We start from the raw sequence: 15,386 nt of genomic DNA, 5'->3' as shown, positions 1-15,386 counted from the left end.
TGGCTGTGTTGAACATTCATGTTTACACTTTACAAACACAATGCCTGCACAATCATATATATTATATTAACCACAACTTAACTTCCTTTAAGGTCATTTCATTTTGATATTCATAGAGTTTGCCGTAATAAGTGTGTCCTTCACTTTTGATCATTGCCTTAAATCAGTATAATGACAGAGTAATGTTTTCTGTCTAAATAAAAAAAAGCAAAGGCAATAAAAATCACCACTTCAATCTTTTGCTATCGGCAATAGAACAAATCTGTCTTTATAGTTGGACTTGTTGCTGCCGTTTTTATCACTTTGAGCCTTCTCACACAAAAGCAGCACTGACCTAAAAAGACCATGCTGTGAATCTAAGTGAAAACTAAGCAGCTGCCTAAAACTAAATCCTTTTTATTTAATCTGGCACTGTACTTTTTGCTGCCAGTGTGTGTGTGTGTGTGTGTGTGTGTGTGTGTGTGTGTGTGTGTGTGTGTGTGTGTGTGTGTGTGTGTGTGAGCGATCTTAGAGACTTTTATCTTTTATCCGCTCTTCCGCTTGTCCTTCAGGCTTCATCCCCGTCTGCAGCCTCGGTCTCTCTCAGGTGGGGCGCATGAATCTGGGGAAAGACGCCAGCACTTTCAAATATTACACAATGTGTGGCCTTCAGGAGGGGTTCGAACCCTACGCCGTGAACATGAACCGCCAGGTCACGATGTGGTTCAGCAAGCGCCTGCCTACCTTCTTCAACGTGCCAAAAGACCACCACCACATAGCAGTAAGGACGAGAAAGAGCGGCTCGCCCGGTGATCCGTTTCAACATGATTTGTGTAAAGTGGACGTTTTCTTTGACAGGTAACAAGGATTGATGGAACGGTCGATGGCCCTCCGTGTCTGAAAGTTACACACAAGACGTTTGGGACCCAGAACAGTAATGCGGACATGGTGTTCTGCCGCCTGAGTATGCCTGTAGAGTTCCACCCCACATTTAAGATCAGCCCTGTGGTGGACATGAACGGAATACATGACGATGAGGCGCTGAAGATCAAACACAGGTAACAGAGAAAAGAACACTTGTCTATATCAGTAAACCAGCTGGCAAGTAAATGATTTCAGTATTAAAAGCAGGTTGAAAATATCCATTCACATAAGGCCACTGCAATCATATGTCCTTTTCCTGCAATGGACGCCATTGAAAATAAATTACAGATATTAAAATAGACTTAACACATTTGCCGATAATCTCCCTGAAGGGACCAACCATTCATCCCTTCCTTTTTTTACTTCAGATACCCACTTAGATCGGTGAGGCACAGCGAAGAGAGCAGGCGTGTGGACTACAGCAGCATTACCATGGTACAATTTCCATTTTTCCCATTTGCATTGTTCCATTTAAAGCTAATAGCATGCATGGCCTGTGTCTTTCCAGTATTACCACTGTGTGAGGGTGTTTGCCGGTCAGGACCCCTCTTGTGTCTGGGTGGGGTGGGTGACCCCGGACTACCATTACTACAGCAACAACTTCAACCTCAGCAAAAACCGAACGGTGACAGTGACGCTTGGGGACGAGCGCGGTCGAGTGCACGAGAGGTACGCCCGCCGCAAAGGTCGCCGCACACAGTAGTCATGCATTTTTCATGGCTTTAGATATTGAGCCCGTGTGCGTGTCTTTCTGTGCACAGCGTGAGGAGGAGTAACTGCTACATGGTGTGGGGAGGAGACGTGACCAGCGCTGCCCACACCACCAGCCGCACCAACGTGGACCTGGAGATCGGATGCCTCATAGACCTGGCGACGGGCATGGTGTCGTTCACTGTCAATGGCAAGGATATATCAACGTCCTACCAGGTAAGACTCACCGGACTGACTGCGGAATGTGAACACACGCTGGAAGGCGCCAAAGCATTCAAAACCAAGCACGGCTAGTTTTTGCTTTAACCCAATAATGTTTCTGTTAGCGCTCAGGATGGACTGATCAGTTGTTTGAGATGAGAATGTCTCTTGTCTTTGGCTTCTCGCACATCTGATCAGATTTTCTACCGGCAGTAGATTTGCTCACCCAGTCCAGCTGACGACTTTGAAAACTTTTACTTTGTTAGAATAAATAAATTAAAGATGTTCAACAGAATATTGTGGTAAGAGGAAAAGATGGGGGATAATAGTGATGATCAGGACTTGACATTAAGACTATCCAACTCGCCAACGGCTGGTAGATTTAAATGTTGGCTTGTAATTCTCACTGTGACAGGTTAAATTTAGCAGTATATACCTATGCTTTGGCGATAGGCCTGGATTTCTGCTGTTCTGCAAATAAATCTATAAGAAAATGGAAGATGAGACAAGAGTCCTGGCATAAAGCCAAATTGTAACTTATTGCCCAAGGCCAACATTATTGTAACAATTAACACAAAAACCTGACACCTAACTTCATTGATAGTAACTTTTGAAAAGGACTTCCCATAGTGGCCAGTGGGAAAAATTGTTTAAGATTTTTATATAGTTTTTGGAATGGATAAAGAAAAGTAGAAGATATGCTAAAAGTCTAATACAAAAGCATGTCTCAAACCCACTGACCTTTCAGAAACATGTGCACTGTTCCCTCTTTTGTATTTCACACTCCAAAAAATAAAAAAGTGATCTTCAAACTCTACTTAAAAACTTTCAGAGGCTATAATCGTCTTATGGACTGACTCACTGTGACTTCATGTGCGCTGAGTCATGGTGCGCGTTCTGGAAATAAAGCGCACACAGGCTGACACGCTAAGTGCCGGGAGCGAATGGTGCATTATTAAGCCACTTTCTGCAAGTCATGCTGTTCACGTTTCTCCTGTGCAGTGGGTTCAGAAAGTATTCATATGCCTCGATTTATTTCTGTGTAATTGTGTTGAAGTTTGACATTGGAAATGTCCAGAACTCAGGCTCACACTGTACCTTCCGTCATATCAAGCAGTATAATGAAAAACAAACCATTAAATAAGGTCTGAAAGCTTTCTGAACCCACTCTGTACCTACGGTTTCTCACCTAAAAGCTTTTTTGTTTGCTACAGGTTGAACCAAACACCAAGCTTTTTCCTGCTGTGTTTGTCCGACCGACAAGCCCTAACCTTTTCCAGTTTGAACTTGCTAAAATAAAGGTAACATTTTCCCAACATTTTCAGACTACACTCCCAGACTATTGCCTCTCAGGGCTATTATATATGAAATGTATTTTTCTAGAATGCCATGCCACTATCCTCGGCCATCTTTAAGAGCGAGCACAAAAACCCAGTACCCCAGTGCCCGCCTCGTTTGGACGTGCAGACGATTAAAGCGGTGCTGTGGAGCCGCATGCCTAATGTGTTCCTCAGAGTGGAGACGGCCAGGGTGAACGAGCGGCACGGCTGGGGCGTCCAGTGTATCGACCCACTGCAGATGTTGGCCGTGCACATTCCAGAGGAGAACAGGTAGGCTTCAAAAGGCTTCACACACTGTGCATCTTTAAGGCTTTCCGAAATACGTTTGGACATGTTAGCTCTGGTATTTCATATTAAATGTATGGGTATTGAGTTTGATGGACATCCGGGTCAGTGTGACCAAAGGCGACCATCTTAGTTTGAGTAAAGCAAACGTGCTGTATGGGTGTTGTGTAGCAGGTTGCACCATTAAAAGTCTCTATCCCATTCCTGTGCATAGTTATTGATTTTTAAAGGAATGACCAGAAGGCTCACTCCAGCCACTACTACAGCATAAAGAAAGAAAGGAAAGAATTGCACCTGTGTCCCGCAGATGGCACTGACATAACAAGAGATCAGGATAAAACACACCTTTGAGTGATCTTTGGATCTTCTCCAGTGGTAGTTCAGCACCGCAACGACAGCTCACTAACAGCACCTTCATTATAGCCACTTTTTTTTTTCTTTTCTTACTGACTCTTTATTGAAACAGCTGCACAGTGAAGGGGAGCAAGAGGATGAGTGGTGGTAGGGGCTTATGGGGGTTTGGTGTGAATATCAGGAAGTGAATCAACTGGATGTTTTGCGTCAGCTTTTTTAGATCAATATTGCATTTTCTAACCAATAAAGTGTCAGATAGTGATAGAGATGTTTTTGAGTTTATTACCAAATACCGGCCAAAAGCATAATACACCTTCTTTAAAGTTTTACAGATTTCATATATTAGGCACTGTTTTTAAAACTGTGCGTCAAGTGTCAAAGAAGTAAATCTCGAAAGGTAATCTAAATGGCCTAGTTCCTAATCTATTGTCTTATTGTCCCAGGTGCGTTGACATCATGGAGTTGTCTGAGCAGGAGGATTTGAGGAACTTCCACTACCACACTCTGAAGCTCTACTCTGCCCTGTCCGCTCTGGGCAACCTGCGTGTGGCCCACGTCCTCTGCAGCCACCTGGACCAGTCCCAGCTCATGTACGCCATCGACAACCAGTACCTCCCGGGCATGCTCCGCGAGGGCTTCTACAACGTCCTGATCAGCATCCACCTGGAGACGGCCAAGGGCGCGCGGCTCATGATGAAAGATGAATTCATTATCCCGGTCACGTCGGAAACTCGTTCCATACGTCTTTTTTCAGACTCGGCCAAAAAGCACCTGCCTCCAGGGGTTGGTCTGAGCACGTCGCTGAAGCCGCGCCTGCATTTTACGCCGCCCTGTTATATCAGCAACAAGAGAGAGCATCTATACAGCCCCCAACTCCCGCTGGACGCGCTGAAGACGAAGGCCATCTCAATGCTAACGGAGGCGGTCCAAGGCGGGGGACACTACATCCGAGACCCTGTGGGGGGATCTGTGGAGTACCAGTTTGTGCCCATCCTGAAGCTGATAAGCACTTTGCTCACGATGGGCGTGCTGGGCAGTGAGGACGTCTATAAGGTCCTGCTGCTCATAGACCCCAACGTTTTCAGAGACACGAGGGAGAAAGGAGTCACAGGCGCCACGGAGAAGGAAGGCCTGACCGGGGCAGAGGACAAGGCGGTGGAGGCTGGGGAGGTGGAGGCGGGCAAGAAAGAGGCCAAGCAACCGATAAAAGGGCTGCTGGAGAAGAGGCTTCCGGAGCCAGTCAAGAGACAGGTGAGACAGTGAAACCTTACATTTGAAAAGGATCCGTCTATTGACAAATTTATAGTCATCCCACAGGTATTGCAGCTACTGAAATACGCTGATATTTCCATTTTACAATCGAATGCAAACCGGTAATCTCTAATAGAGCCATTCAGAAGTTAGTCAGACATGAAATGACTAGTGTTAAGTGGTCTCTTGAGTTTCACTGACACTTAATAAATGAGATAATGAAGCCATCGGAAATGTGTTGAAAGGAAAAAAAGCTACTAATCCTGATTCTCCCACAGATGTGTGAGCTGCTGCACTACTTCTGCGACTGCGAGCTGAAGCACCGCATCGAGGCCATCGTTTCCTTCTCCGACAACTTCGTGTCCAAGCTCCAGTACAACCAGAAGTTTCGCTACAACGAGCTAATGCAGGCCCTGAACATGTCCGCCGCCGTCACCGCCAAGAAGACCAAAGAGTTCCGCTCCCCTCCGCAAGAACAGGTGAGATGAGAAGTGTCTGGTAGCTATATCTTTGTGGTGGTAGTGAGTAAAATCTGGGGAACAATCACATTTTATTCTAAATTTCGGAAAATCGACTGGTAACTTCTTCAAATTTCTCGAGTAATTATTTGATTGTGATGCGTGAAATGCAGTGACCTAGATCCATCAATTCGCATTACTGACATTGAGAAAGAGGAAATAAAGCTAGCACAAAATATGACCTTCTTACTTGACAGTGAAGTGACTGATTTTGAAATTCGGTGGAAAGAAAAACGCTCTCTCTGTGCGGTGGCATATTTATTAAAACAGTATACTTGTAATACCTTGCAGGCAATGTGATTTCAGTGGTTGGATGTGTTTATCCGCTCTATTCCCTCTGCTGAGCGCGGGTCTGTGGCGACTGACACGTCTGCTCGCTGACGTCACTAACTCTCGTGTGATTTAAAGGTGCAAATGGCCTACAAAGGTGACGTGCCAAAAATAGAGGCAGCGTTCGAACTAAATGGCTCTTTTCCGATGAGAGCTTTTGCATCATGAATCTGCAGTCGCTGACCAGAGATCAGCCCTCGGGGGCCCCTGCTCCAAATCACGCATGTAACGAGATGATGCAGTTAATGTGTTTACATAACTCCATTTACTACATCCATGGTAGTGCTTTTCCCAACGCCATCCCCCTTTTTCCCCCCGGCTGGTTTATGTTACTCACCCGAGGAAGGATTCGCAGTTGCCGTTTTGCTGCCTAATTTTAAAGTAGGGTTTGTGTGTAGCTTTGATCTATTGTTTACAGTTTACAGATCTCTCTTAAAGTGCGTCATATCTTTTTTTTTTTTTTTCACTCGTCACATTCTTTGATCGCAAATTGCAAAGGAGAATCAACCATTCGAAAGGGCTGGGTGTTTCGCTTTGATTTATAGCCTACTTCCCTCCCAACAGCAGCCTGGTTTCCTGGAACTATTTTGTCAAGAACTTAGCAGCTCAATGCCATTGTCGTTTATTTATTTCTCTAAAGGTTGCATTATACTTCATCCAAATAATTAGATCTTAGTTTACACAATTATTTTTGACATTTCTATCAAATAAACAAGAGCAGTTACTTGAGTTATATGCTTTATTTCAACACTTATTTACAGCATATTGGTCTAGTGACTAATGTAATGAAGTATCTGTCTATCTATCTATCTAGTGAATAGATATGCAGTGATGCCATATTGTTTCTTTGTTGTAGATAAACATGCTGCTCACGTTCAGTACGGGAGAGGACTGCCCCTGTCCCACGACTATCCAGGTGGAGCTGTATGACTTCCATGGCCAGCTGCAGCTTCACTGTGGTAAGAGGAACGCAGTGGCTCGCCTTCAAGTCTAAAAGAATCATGTAATAACATACAAAACAAATAAGTACCCGAGCAATAATGTTGACACTCTGCAGCAATTCCCTTTGAAATATTTCACATCTTTTCCCCATTCGATGCTGTCAGTGGAGGTGGCTGAGTGGCTCTTCGATTGCTCCGTCATCTTGATGTTTTGATAAATTATTGAGCTGCCCAGCCCCTGTGGCGCGAGCGATCCTAATGGCATTCTCCGCCCTGCCGTGAAGTGTAGAAGTGTCAGTGTCACCTGCTACACCCACACTCACACACACACACACACTGAGATCAGAGCCGTTCTGGTGGAACAATAACAGTATAGAGCGCTACATATCACGCTATGAAACTTGACATTAGTGCACACAGCCTTTAGAGAGAGGGCCTTTCACTCACTGTTGCGTCTTCGCTATAGGAATCCCTATGGAGGAGGATGAGGATGAACAAGCGACATCTATCAAAGGTCGACTGCTAATGCTGGTGAACAAGATCAAAGGGCAGGCTATTAAAGCGGAGGATCCCACCAAGAAGGAGCAGGCGGCCCCAAGTGAGTATACGGTAGTCACATTTAGTATTATGTGGTAAAAATGGCTGATACTGACAGTCCCGCTCATGTTTTTTTTTTTTTTTTTTTAAACTCCTAAGTAACAGCTAGTTGTGTAATAAAGATATTGTGCTTAATTTATGTCATTTGGATGAGGCAGGTGAATGAAAGGGCAATGCAATTTGATTCTTTGTACGGGCAGCGGAACCTAAAATGTCTGCACTGAAAATGTTGATCGCAATTCGAAATACTGTTTGGGTACTGACACAGCACTAGAGAAGATCACATGGAGGTTTCGGCACAAACAAATGATAAAAAGTACTTGTTTATGATGTGTCCTTCAGGTGCTGAGATTGTAAAACCGGTATAGAAGGCTCTCCCTCACCTTTTCCCTTCAAAGCAGAAACTGTTATTTACATCTAAATCCTGTTGACTCCCAACACAAACAACCTCACTGGTTCTTGATCCCGTTCAAGTATTGTGTTAGTGCTCTCTGTGGGCGGTAACGTGAAAAGCGTACGCTCCTCACCCTTAAACCCGGCTCTGTTTGTCTGTGGCGTGTCAGGTGGACTGTGTCACACATTTACATTTCAATTTCTTTTCAATTTTATTATGCTAATACATAAAGCCGCTGGGGGAGATGCTACTGAGACAAGAGCTTTGTCTGTCAGCACACTTTCCTCTGGGAGCCGAGAGATGGAGGGAGATGAGAGGGAACGCGCGCTGCAGGAAAACACAGATCTCTCAAGCCAAGTTCTTTTATTTGCAGGACCCTCTTTTCAAAAGTTCTTGTTCAGCGTCTTTCATCTGGAATTCAAAAATCTGTCCCAATGATCAGTGAAGGCAGTGGTTAAGATCCTCCAGCGCTACATTTTCACAGACACTTCTATTGTGTCAAACCAAAGTCTGTATATTATAGATTACCGAACATTTTACACCACTTATGTATCAACTTTAAAGATTATAAACATATACAACTTGAAGAAAGATTGTTCTGTCCTACAAAACGACTCTGAATAGAAGATGTTGACTAGAAACTACTGGAAAGCAATCTCTCCAGTGGGATTGGCTTTGACCCCGATGCTCAGCTTTTAAGACCATCAGTGATCTCACGGCAGCTCAGCAGGATCAAAACACAGGTGTGCGTTTCTCTCCTGAACGGCTGCCTTGGGACGCCGCCGTGGTGTTCTCTGCAGGAGCGGGAGAAAAGGATGATTGATTAAGAGTGTGGTTTGTGGTGGCGGGCTCAGGAGTTCAGGAGCATCACAATGAGTTTTTTGGGGAAGCTGCTGCCGGGACAAAGTTGTGGCAAGGCGTTAGTGTTGTGTGTCAATGATGTTCTTTAGAAGTCGACATTTGCTTTGGGAAAGAAGTGTTGCGCCACTCAGACACTGACCAGTTATTTGCTCAACTAGGCCTCGACTGAGCTCATTTCTTGTCAAATTAGTTTTTAGTCAATTTACTGTATTTCTCTGGAAAACTGGCTGAGAGAATTATGTCAGCTTGTGAGGTAATTATGTAGTACTTTCTTATTGACTATTATAGCTTATAACAGAGCCTTTAATCATATTGCAATGTGTGAGTGATTGTTTACACAGGCATCTCTGTCTATCTTTACTGATGACAGTCTATAGCATGCCTCCTCCTCACTCACACCCAACACTGATGCTTTGATTGACAGTGTGGTGCCAGTTTCCCCCCTGAAAAAGAGCTGTCCAATCAAACAGACAGACATGGGCTGTAAAAATACAGACAACTTTGAGGATATCAATCGGGCAAAACGCCTCTGTTTTTATTGTCCTCTGACATATTTCCTCTCACCAGAGCATGTACAGGGATAGATTGTTCTACTTTTAACCAAGCCTGGGGGTAACCCAGATCAGAGCGGTCCATTCAACCGTACAACATGTAGTTCTATTAATACCTTGGTTGGTTCTGTTTGAATCTTTACATAACAGGGATCCTCTGCTCCACTGCCACTCTGCCTCTTTCATTGAGCTCCTGGAGAGTGTTTTTATCAAACGATACAAGCAAATAATTGGTGGTTTTGTTGAAACATGGTTGATTTATTCTCAGAAAGATCAGTGATGCTGTGCGCCTCTGTAGCTGTAATAAGAGCCGAGCAGTGCTCTGTACAGCTGTGGTTTTGCTTTCATATTTAAAGTTGCAGTCAAGTATAAATGAGCTCTTACACCGTACTATTTGCATTTTGCATCCAAGATGTGCACAACATAGTAAGTTTGTTGTCTTTTACTATTTATGCGTTTCCATTTCAGAAGTTCTCATTGCAAATGATTAGTCTGCAGGGACTTGTTCTGCCAGAATGAAGCTAATTGAGTGTTGAGACTTGTCCTGAGCAAATCCTACCCTACCCTTTAATTCAGTGACCCCTCCCTGACTCCTGCCAGTTGGGTGTTCTCCTTGCCTTTCCTTGCACATTTCTATGTACCAGTGTGTGTTGTTAATCAATGTATCTTATGTACAGTAAAATCAGTGGTCACTAACCAAAACTAATGAACACACTGAATAAGTGCTGAGCTAGATGTTATGTCGGTTGTTCCATTACTGCATAACATGCTTTAGGACTTGGAGCTCACGTACGTTACATTCATCAAATGCACTGTATTCAATCTGTCCCTCAGCTAACCTGAAGGAGCTGATCTCACAGACCATGGTCAGCTGGACTCAGGAGTGTCACATACAAGACCCGAAGCTGGTGCGGATGATGTTCAGCCTGCTGAGAAGGCAGTACGACAGCATCGGAGAGCTGCGCAGAGCCATGAGGAAGACCTACACTATCAGTGCAGCTTCTGTGCAGGACACCATCCACCTGCTGGCCTCTCTGGGACAGATCAGGTCTCTGCTGTCTGTGCGAATGGGCAAAGAGGAGGAGAAGCTTATGATTAACGGACTCAGGTAAGGAACTATCCTTTGCTTTATGCATAGAAGTAATCATTTTAGATTTAATGACTTAAAGAGTACTGTACACTTTCTCCCATTCACTGCATCCGGCAGTTCAGTTTTGCACAATTCCCAATTTGTCATTCCAGTGACATTATGAATAACAAGGTGTTCTACCAACATCCGAACCTGATGAGAATCCTGGGCATGCATGAGACTGTCATGGAGGTCATGGTCAACGTGCTGGGAGCTGACAAATCACAGGTCTGACTTCTACTGTATTTTGTTTGTAAACCTACATTTGTGTCTTCACTTTTTTATTGGGTGACTTTAACTGGAACTGGCAAGTATGCACTTTTTTTAATTGAATTGTTAAGTGAGACAAGCATTATCCTCTACATTACCTTATCCATATGTTTTGTTAGGTTAAGTTCAGGCTTGGCGTCTTCATTCTGTTATGTGTATTCTTCTCCAAAAAGGCCAGCTTTGAGTTGCTTGTCTCCAATTTCTGATTGCGACAGTTTGTGATGTTTAATTCATCTGTTTTTTGGTTTTTTTTTCTCACAGGAAATCGCCTTCCCCAAGATGGTCGCCAGCTGCTGCCGCTTTCTGTGCTACTTCTGTCGAATCAGCCGGCAGAACCAGAAAGCCATGTTTGATCACCTCAGCTATTTGTTGGAAAATAGCAGTGTCGGCTTAGGTATATGTAAACTGCATTAAGATGTTCTGTGCTGCACTTTTGTAGCTGTCATTGCGCTGAAAGAAAAAATGTATATGACACTGTCCAGGTGTACACTTGTTTTCTCTTACGCGAGTAGAAATAAGGTTTGGGTTTATTTACCCGGGGATTCATTTTGACTTACGATACAGACTTAATCAAACATCACTTTATAATTTTAGTTCTTCATTTATGGATTCATAAACTTGTTAGACTGTCTCAAGGATACTGTAAACCTATGAAAGTTGGCTGTTCTTTTACACTATTATTATCATCCATGTTGCCAGATTTTCACTGTTCACCCAAGACTACCCCCTGCTGTTTACACACTCAAAAATCTTGAATAATGAAGGGTTGTATGATTCAATTCCTTATCTTTCTTATTAATCTTTCTTATGTCCAGCTTCACCAGCAATGAGAGGGTCCACTCCTCTGGACGTGGCAGCGTCTTCAGTGATGGACAACAACGGGCTGGCTCTGGCTCTGGAAGAACCCGATCTGGACAAAGTGCGACTTGTGACATTTGGATAGATATTTTTATATTAAAAATTTGAATTAAAATTCTCCTATTTCCATGTGTGACATTTCCTTTAGGTGGTTACCTACTTGGCTGGCTGTGGTCTTCAGAGTTGCCCCATGCTTCTTGCTAAAGGTTACCCTGACATTGGCTGGAATCCCATTGAAGGAGAGCGATACCTGTCCTTTCTGAGATTTGCCGTCTTTGTTAATGGTATTGTCCCCCCCTGTTTTGATGTATTGTACTTTGTTGACACATTTACAGCACTTCCTCGCACTGACCTCGCCTCTACCTTACGCTCTTGATTGACCTTTAAACTTTATTGATCTTTAAATCTCACTCTCAAGGTAATGTAAAAATGTTTTATCTAAGGCTAAAGCTGCTGGGTGCGTTTCAGGCCACAAACACCTCATGAATAATGTATGCTTTCTATATTGACTTTTCACATTTCCTCTGTCTTTGATCCAGGTGAGAGTGTCGAGGAGAACTCCAGTGTGATGGTCAAACTGCTAATCCGCCGCCCAGAGTGTTTCGGTCCTGCTTTGAGGGGGGAGGGAGGGAACGGGCTGCTGGCTGCCATGAAGGAAGCCATTAAGATCTCGGAGACCCCAGCACTGGACCTGCCGGGCTCAGTCCACGGAGTCAGCTCTGACGCGTGAGATTTCCAAATCTAGCCCTATCAAATCAACATCACAGGCTTGCTTTTTTAGGCTCCGCTAACAAACAAACACATTTTAAAACTAGGGTTACAAAATACCATTGCATTTTACTACTTCATTTGTCAACTCTATACTGTATCTTTTCCTGGACTTTGATAGGTCTGCAGATGGCGATGATGAAGAAGAGGTGGTGCACATGGGCAACGCCATCATGTCCTTTTACTCCGCTCTGATTGACCTGTTGGGACGTTGTGCCCCAGAGATGCACGTATGACACTATGAATTCGGAAATACCACTGACCATTTGCTGCAGAAATCCTGTTGCTTGATGTTTGCTCTGTTTTTTCCAGCTCATCAACAAAGGGAAAGGCGAGGCCCTGCGCATACGTGCCATCCTGCGGTCTCTTGTGCCTACGGAGGACCTGGTCGGAATTATCAGCATACCTCTCAAAATGCCCATCACAAACAAAGGTGAGAGTTTTCCACTCTTGAAAGTGTCTCTGAAAGTAAGTTGGAAAGCTTTCTGAATCTGTTGGACGTTTGCCACGCAGCAAAACGTCCAAAGAAACCATGCTTCATCTTAGGGAACAGAGAGTATGGGAAACGCCAAGTCGGGGTATAGTGTTAAAGGGCTAATGTGACTCTGAAGCAGGAGGATGCTTTCAATTTAGAATTTTTAATATAAACACATTTTTGTACCACCATACACACCTAGATATCTTGGTAACATATGAAGTGCAGTTGCCCTATTCTGTGCATGGTAGACGGACATTGATTTCATCTCACTCCTCATACCTATTTAATCTGCACAATGCTTTACTGCACACCTCTATGGCTCTCAGTAAGCCTGATCATTTATATAGCAGGCTGTCATGCTCTTATTGATTGTTCTGCATAAGCACGGAGAGGCGGGCCACTTAAATCTGCCGCTCTGAGCGTTGCCACACAAGCTCGGACTGCAGCCCAGCGCCAAGACAGCAGGCGACGCATTTGGAAATCCAGTCACATGCAGCCTAATGAATACGCATGACTCCCCTAACTGGAAAAGACACGCTATTATGTCCTATAGGCCGGTCCCACTGCATTCGCGAGATGTTGTTACCGCCTCCTAACAGAGTGGATTGCTTTATTTTAGGTAAACACTGCATTTTTCTGTCCCCTTCGCACACAGATGGATCGGTCACAGAGCCGGACATGTCGGCAAGCTTCTGCCCAGACCACAAGGCCCCAATGGTGCTGTTTCTGGACAGAGTGTACGGTGTTGAAGACCAGAGCTTCCTCCTTCACCTGCTGGAAGTGGGGTTTCTACCGGACCTGAGGGCTGCGACCTCTATGGACACGGTAAAATATGTTTCATGCACTCGAGGGAGGCAGTGTGGTTAGTGCGCTCTCGTCCTGGGTTGATTCCCTGACCGTGTGAGTTCCTGCAGGTGCTCTGGTTTTCCCCATCCACCTAAAACATGTTGCACTGACCAATCCCCCATCGCAGGGTCTGAAGATGTGGTCAGGGGTCAAATACAGAATAACGTAATATACCTTACCCTTTCTTCAGTATCAGATTGGATTTAGAGAACGCTGATAGAAGCTAAGTTCTTTATTCATTAACTCCGTCACGCACTGTGGTGGGAAGCTGCTGACGCCACGGCACCTCCACTGACACATTTATAAACTAATCAAACTAATCCAGTCAGAAGCGATGTGTCAAACCATTTTCCCCAACAGCCTGCAACGATCAATATTAAGACTGTATTCAAGTGCCAATAACAACCAGCACAGCTCTGAATAAGTGGGCAAGGACAAATTGAAGTAGAAATTGATGAGCTTGACCAGAAAGGCAGTTTATTCAGGCTTTTATGAAATGCGTTTTGGACCTGCATAGAAGGCTTTATACTTAATACAAAACACAACTGTATTTTTGTTTTCAACACAAGCACACGGGTAAAAGCTCACACATGTCCGGCTTTTCATGCAGGAGGGTCTGTGCACCACGGAGACTGCCCTGGCCATGAACCGCTACATTGGATCTGCCATGCTGCCGCTGCTCACCCGCTGTGCCCCACTGTTCGCTGGCACCGAACACTACGCCACACTCATCGACTCCACCCTGCACACCATCTACAGACTGTCTAAGGGGCGGTCGCTCACCAAAGCGCAGAGAGACGCCATCGAAGAATGTCTTCTGTCCATCTGCAAGTGAGGGAGTGTTTGTTTTTCATGCCTGACCGTTTTTCAACAGTCTTCCTGACAGTTGATGTTGGTCACTTATTCTAGTGCATTTGGGGAGGGGATTCGGAGCAGGGAGGGCTTCTAGAAAAATAGGTCGCGCACCACGGATTATTCAGATTCAGAACCAGTTTGAATTTTGACATCATAAACCTAAGACCAAAGCACCTGTCTTGTCTCTTCGCAGTCATCTCCGTCCCTCGATGCTGCAGCAGCTCCTGCGAAGGCTCGTCTTTGATGTGCCCTTGCTTACTGATTACTGCAAGATGCCTCTCAGGGTAAACACTTTTCAAATTTTTACCCCAAAGTCTCTTCACAAACAGAACTTCTACTTTGTGTCCTTCAGCGTTCATGCCTCTCTCTCTCTCTTTCTTTCATCTGCGGCTTTTTTGTTGTTGTCGTTGCATCCCTTCACATACTTAACTCAACATAATTTGCCATCAGCTTATTTCGGGAACTTATTTCCTCTGCAGTGTCAAATATTACATTTCCTCTTCCTTCCGTTCTCTTTCCCTCTTAACACACACACACACACACACACAAACACTCAAATGCATATGTTCCTTGACCAGAGCTTTTAATCACAGCAGTTGAAGAGGTGTGCACGTAGCACAGGGGCAACAGGAGATGAAGTATTGCACTGTGGGATTACAGGCCTGTTGGCTCCACTGCTCCATTCAATCCATCTGGCCACAGGAGAGAAATACTGGGCATGAAATAACCCGTAACTGGGGGGTGGAAGGGTGGAGGCCATTGTTGTTTCATATCACTCGCAGGTATAGGTGCAGGTTTTCAATTAGCTCTGCAGCAGAAATATATAACGCCTATATTTTATTTCTGCCTCCATCGTCCTCCACTCTCCTTTATTCCCTGTCATGGGCCTCAAGCTATTTATTACCATCTGTCCATTAAGATTTGTCTCTCCTTTATGAGTACAGT

General features: G+C 44.5%; 1 protein-coding gene across 1 annotated transcript in view; it reads left to right on the top strand.

Annotated features, from left to right (window-relative positions):
- LOC306976415 (ryanodine receptor 3) overlaps positions 1-15,386 on the top strand; it is a 97,918-nt gene that overhangs the window by 53,228 nt on the left and 29,304 nt on the right. The window contains 22 exon segments of the mRNA XM_079574336.1: positions 552-760; positions 838-1,037; positions 1,272-1,338; positions 1,412-1,572; positions 1,665-1,830; positions 3,030-3,116; positions 3,199-3,425; positions 4,238-5,045; positions 5,324-5,524; positions 6,750-6,852; positions 7,301-7,432; positions 10,072-10,345; positions 10,480-10,594; positions 10,898-11,030; positions 11,452-11,555; positions 11,643-11,778; positions 12,034-12,220; positions 12,384-12,492; positions 12,575-12,695; positions 13,396-13,565; positions 14,197-14,417; positions 14,635-14,725. Of these exon segments, the coding sequence (XP_079430462.1) occupies positions 552-760; positions 838-1,037; positions 1,272-1,338; positions 1,412-1,572; positions 1,665-1,830; positions 3,030-3,116; positions 3,199-3,425; positions 4,238-5,045; positions 5,324-5,524; positions 6,750-6,852; positions 7,301-7,432; positions 10,072-10,345; positions 10,480-10,594; positions 10,898-11,030; positions 11,452-11,555; positions 11,643-11,778; positions 12,034-12,220; positions 12,384-12,492; positions 12,575-12,695; positions 13,396-13,565; positions 14,197-14,417; positions 14,635-14,725 (4,022 nt within the window).

The sequence above is a fragment of the Gobius niger genome (genome assembly GCF_951799975.1).
Source record: "Gobius niger genome assembly, chromosome: 16".
Classification (NCBI taxonomy): domain Eukaryota; kingdom Metazoa; phylum Chordata; class Actinopteri; order Gobiiformes; family Gobiidae; genus Gobius; species Gobius niger.
The sequence above is the reverse complement of the archived record's forward strand: the minus strand, read 5'-3'. Positions and strand labels throughout refer to the sequence as shown.